The 5,221-nt window shown below is 45.8% G+C and overlaps 1 protein-coding gene across 2 annotated transcripts; it reads left to right on the top strand.

Annotated features, from left to right (window-relative positions):
• Positions 1-368: 368 nt before the first annotated feature.
• IDI1 (isopentenyl-diphosphate delta isomerase 1) lies at positions 369-4,813 on the top strand. 2 transcript variants are annotated; one of them, XM_021690891.2, is made up of 5 exons: positions 369-776; positions 1,004-1,176; positions 1,387-1,479; positions 2,143-2,273; positions 3,208-4,813. In XM_021690891.2, exons 1-5 carry the CDS (start codon positions 460-462, stop codon positions 3,523-3,525), a joined length of 1,032 nt encoding a protein of 343 aa, XP_021546566.1. In that variant the 5' UTR covers positions 369-459; the 3' UTR covers positions 3,526-4,813. The 2 variants fall into 2 exon arrangements, with proteins under 2 accessions (XP_021546566.1, XP_044770959.1); XM_044915024.1 differs by lacking the exon at positions 369-776 and adding an exon at positions 792-933.
• Positions 4,814-5,221: the final 408 nt, after the last annotated feature.

Raw genomic sequence — 5,221 nt, forward strand, 5'->3', positions numbered from 1 at the left:
GTTGGGTCTGTGTGTGGGGGTGTGGGTGTGATGTTGGGTCTGTGTGTGGGGTGAGGGGTGTGATGTTGGGTCTGTGTGTGGGGGTGTGGGTGTGATGTTGGGTCTGTGTGTGGGGTGTGAGGGGGATGTGTTGGGTCTGCGTGTGGGCCATACGGTGGGTGTGACATGGGGTACAAGTGTGGGTTTCACGAGAGGGGGGTCTGGGAGGGGTGAACGGTGCTGGCGTGCGTGCGTGCGTGCGTGCGTCGCGGCCTTCCGAACCAGGGCACGCACTGCGCCGTCCCGCTCGGTCCTCATCCAGCCCAACCTCGGAGGGAATCGGAGCTCAGCCTGCCAGTCAGCTAACTGCGCAGAGGGCCCCGCGCACACACGTCACGACGTCTCAGAGCCCGCGCGCCCGGGGACCTGGAACGTGCGCTCCCGCGCTGCTCGGCGCCTCTGGCGCGCGGACTAGCGGGTATGGTCGGGGCCGCTCGCTCCGCCCTCCGTCTCCGGGCAGCCTCCTTAAAACGGCTCTGCAGGGTCCTGAGCTCCGTAGAGCGGAGCTCGGAGGGCACCGGGAAGAGCGGAACCTCGGCTCCGGGACGGAGGCCCTGCACACGCCCTCGCGCGACCGTGACGTCAGGCGCGGCCGGCGCGCGATTGGCCGGGGAGCATGTGGCGCGCTCTGGCGCGGGCACTGACGGTTGGGCGCACGGCCCCGAGGGGCGGGCCCTGCGGGGCCTGCGGGAGAAAAACGCGGCGGAGCGGGGGTATACAGAGGGCAACAAACTGAGGTAGGTAGGCGGGCGGGAGTAGGGCGGGATCCGGCGGGTCCCCGCGGGTCCCGGGCGTTGAGGGGCGCGGAGGGGGCACCGAGTGTGGCCGCGCCGCCCGCTTGCGCTGCGTCCCGTGCGCCAAGCCGCCCCGCGCCCTCCCGGGGGACTTTCGGTGGCGGGTGGGAGTTGGGGGGAGGTCTCCCGGGGACGGGGGATCACGAGCCCCGGTCCTCTGTCGGCACCAGGGTCACGGGCAGGGTCCGCCGGGCTGCCAGCATGCCGGAGATTGACATAGACAAGCTGGACGCGCAGCAGGTGCAACTGCTGGCGGAGATGTGCATCCTCATCGATGAAGAGGACCGTCGGATCGGGGCGGAGACCAAACGGAACTGCCATCTGAACGAGAACATAGACAGAGGTGCGGGGCAGGTGCGGGGGCCCGGGCAGCTGAGGGGCAGGTGCGGCGGCCCGGGCGGCCCCACGTGCCCGCTGCCCTGTCCGGGCCGTGCAGAGACCCGCTGAATAGAAGACGATGGCAGCAAGTTCCAGGGGCTCTGGACCGTAGGTAGAGAATAGGGCAAGTAACTGCTGTTTTACAGTAAAGTAATTCGCCTTCTTTGGCTCGCAGGGTTATTACATCGAGCTTTCAGCGTCTTCTTATTCAACACGGAAAATAAGCTCCTGCTGCAGCAGAGGTCAGATGCTAAAATCACCTTTCCAGGTGAGTGCGCTTCTGCTTGGAGTATTTTGTAGGGAGCCGGATCCAGCGTGACTCGGTCCGGGGCGTTCTTGGTAGCCAAGGTCAGAAGGGAAATCCTGTGGATGGCATCATTTCATATTCCGAATAAAGAAGTGTGTGCATTGAGCACAACCTTATGAAACAGCAGTGAAAACTGCTACATATGTGTATATTCACATAGATTTCTAATGTATATTTTCACCTGTTTTGTAGGTTTGTCTTTATACTCTTTGATCTTTCTGGTTAAGACTGCGTTAATAGGGGCGCCTGGGTGGCTCAGTTGGTGAAGCGACTGCCTTCGGCTCAGGTCATGATCCTGGAGTCCCGGGATCCAGTCCCGCATCGGGCTCCCTGCTCGGCAGGGGGTCTGCTTCTCCCTCTGACCCTCCCCCCTCTTGTGCTCTCTCTCTCTCTCCTTCTCTCTCTCTCAAACAAACAAATAAATAAAATCTTTAAAAAAAAAAAGACTGCGTTAATAAAGAACTTATCTACACATGTCTGTTTCACAGAATGATTACTGATAGCTCATTATAACTGATTTAGAAATCTTCATTTTTCTGTTACTTTTAAAACTTTAATTTTTTTTTTTATGTTTTAGACCTATTTGGAAAAAAGTTAATCTACATGTATATTAACATGTTTTAGGTTGTTTTACCAACACGTGCTGTAGTCATCCGTTAAGTAATCCCCAAGAGCTGGAAGAAAAAGAGGCCATTGGAGTAAGACGAGCAGCACAGAGGCGATTAAAGGCTGAATTAGGAATTCCCATGGAAGAGGTAACCAATTTTACTAAACAACTGTACAAGCTGAAATCTTGTTTAGAAATCCAAACATATGTTAAAACATTTTAATTAAAATTTACATTTAAGGTAGGTCTCTGCTTTATAACTTTGTGAGTTATTGGTCTTAGAAAGCACCTCCATTAAAGATTATTTAAATTTTGACTTCTTCGGGCGCCTGGGTGGCTCAGTCGGTTAAGCGACTGCCTTTGGCTCAGGTCATGATCCCAGGGTCCTGGGATCGAGTCCCACATCGGGCTCCCTGCTCTGCGGGGAGCCTGCTTCTCCCTCTCCCACTCCCCTTGCTTGTGTTCCCTCTCTCGCTGTGTCTCTCTGTCAAATAAATAAATAAAATCTTAAAAAAAAAAAAAATTTTGACTTCTTCATATTACTTGTGAGGATTTAGCTCAGTGCTAAAATGGATTGATCTGTTAACCAGTATATAAAGTTGATTATTTTTATAATTGAGCAGATCAAAGATGATAGTTTTCTTGTGAAAATCCTTACGAATATAAACTACAAATCTGATTGGGTAAATTGAAATAATCTTTATTTCCTGGAATTGTCCTCTTTAAATAAGACCTGAGTAAATAAAGTATATTTCATCTAGTTAAAATGGTAAATACTTTCCCCCCACGAAAAGTACTATCAAGATGTGAAGGAGAATGCCACATTTAGTTTGAGTGACTGCTTTTTTTTTAATACAATTATTTTAATAAAATCAACTTAAATTCTTGGTCCTGCAGGAAAAAAAATGTAGGCACTTGAAACTATGTAGTAATATCTTCATGTATCATCAACAGATTAATATTTTAAGAGTTCTAATTCTAAAACTATGGTTCTGTTGTTCAGGATCTTACTGAAATGTGGTGGGCTGATTTACATTACTTGTGTTGTTGATGTTTTTGCTGTTGTTTTATTTTCATCCTAGGTTCCTCCAGAAGAAATTAATTACCTAACACGAATTCACTACAAGGCTCAGTCGGATGGTATCTGGGGGGAACATGAAATTGATTACATTCTGTTTGTGAGGAAGAACGTAACTTTGAATCCAGATCCCAATGAGATTAAGAGCTACTGTTATGTGACAAAGGAAGAGCTAAGAGAACTTCTGAAAAACGCAGCCCGTGGTGAAATTAAGTTAACTCCATGGTTTCAGATTATTGCTGATGCTTTCCTCTTTAAATGGTGGGATAACTTAAATCATTTGAATCAGTTTGTTGACCATAAGAAAATACATAGAATGTGAATGTGAAAATGAATGGTTAGTAAAATACTGAGAAATTTCTCCACTTAGTAAACTTAACATAATTCTTTAAAAATTTGGTTCCCCATAAGAATTCGTCACTTGAAACATTGATAATTTACAACCAGCATTTGTACGAAAAATACAACCAACTTGTTAATTTTATGTCACACACCCCATATGTGTGCATCGCTATTTGTAAAAGACATCTGTGAGAGGTTACTGTAATATCAAGGGCAAATTAATGTTACCTATCTAATCACATGGTCCTAACAAACTCTAAAAAATAAATGAAGCTCTTCATTTTCGGTATGTTGTGATAAATACCATCAGCACACTTGTAGAGAACTTTGCTCTTTACCAAATGCTTTATAAATCATTACATTTTTATCATAGTCTAGAAGAATGTGCAGTGCGAACTATTTGCTTAGCTACTTCAGAATAGTCCAAATTAACTTTCCATATGAGCAAATTAAATGTAGAGCAGGTTCAAGGGAAATTAAATGGTATATATCCTGATTTCTGCCATTCTAAGCTGATTTTGTGGTTTAATCATGCTGGAAGTATTTTGATACCGAAAGTCAAACTTCGCTTTTGGTAATGATACTGGTCGGGTTAAATCTTTTAAATGGTTTTTGCCAGTTAGTAACGTGTGCTTTCCGAATGACAGTGGACAGGCAGGCTCTTTGTAAAATGGAAATTGAGTCAATTGGGTGATATCTACAACAGGATTTCTTAACCTTGACACTGTTGACATTTGGGTTGGATAATTCTTTGTTGTGAGAATTCATCCTGTGTGTTGTAGGATGTGTAGCAGCATCCCTGGGTTCTACCCACTCAAAGCCATTAACACCCCTCCCCCTGTGACAGTCACGGTGACACCAGATGCCAAATGGCTCCTGGAGGGCACAGGCGCCCCCAGTTGAAATCCACTGTTCTACAAAGTCAGGCCATATTGTAGGGGGAAAGATTATAGTCCATGTTATAGATTTGGGTTATGGAATGTGTGTATATTCATATTTAAATTGTACCTTGACTAATGCACTTTCTAAAAGTCTTGCCATAGATCTCTCAGATCTGAAATCTTAAGACAGCTGTATTATCCTCGAATGTTGTATAATAAATAATGAAGAAAAAGATGAGAAATTATTTAACAAAGCTAAATATTCTGTAAATTCAGTAGAAAAATTCATTTCTTGTTAACCCTGACTTAAAACTTCAGGCAAGACTGGGTGTCAAGTATTAATTTTTCTGAAAAACAAAAACAATAAAAAGAATTACCACATTTTAATATTGTGGTCTGGTTTGTTAAAACTTTCATCCCATCATTTAACCCTTTAATAAAGTTAGGGGATCCATAACCAGCAGCACCGGCGGACAGCGTACCTCAGCCCATTCAGTAAATGCTCAGCCAGCGTTAGATATTACCCACTGGTGTTTTCTTAGAAGGCCTGGCTGGAACACGGGAGGATGAATGTTTTGACCTGATGAACCCCTTAGAACTCTCATCTTTTTAAAGATGAAATGAAACTTAAATTTTTATCTTAAACTGCTTGAAGTTCATGGTCTCCACACTTTGTAACTGACAGCTCTTTAAGGGCCAGAAGTAGTCTTCTATACAACTGATTATTCTGGAGGCGCCTCAGTCGGTTAAGTGTCTGCCTGGTTGTGATCCCGGGGTCCTGAAATCAAGGTCTGC

This window comes from Neomonachus schauinslandi, chromosome 5, assembly GCF_002201575.2.
Source record: "Neomonachus schauinslandi chromosome 5, ASM220157v2, whole genome shotgun sequence".
NCBI classification, from domain to species: domain Eukaryota; kingdom Metazoa; phylum Chordata; class Mammalia; order Carnivora; family Phocidae; genus Neomonachus; species Neomonachus schauinslandi.

Excerpts from the sequence above, each read along its gene's own strand:
- IDI1 (XM_021690891.2), top strand. The coding sequence starts at position 460 with ATGGTCGGGGCCGCTCGCTCCGCCCTCCGTCTCCGGGCAGCCTCCTTA. Across the intron at positions 1,177-1,386 it reads GAACGAGAACATAGACAGAG|GGTTATTACATCGAGCTTTC; the intron begins GTGCGGGGCAGG and ends TTTGGCTCGCAG. Across the intron at positions 1,480-2,142 it reads TGCTAAAATCACCTTTCCAG|GTTGTTTTACCAACACGTGC; the intron begins GTGAGTGCGCTT and ends AACATGTTTTAG.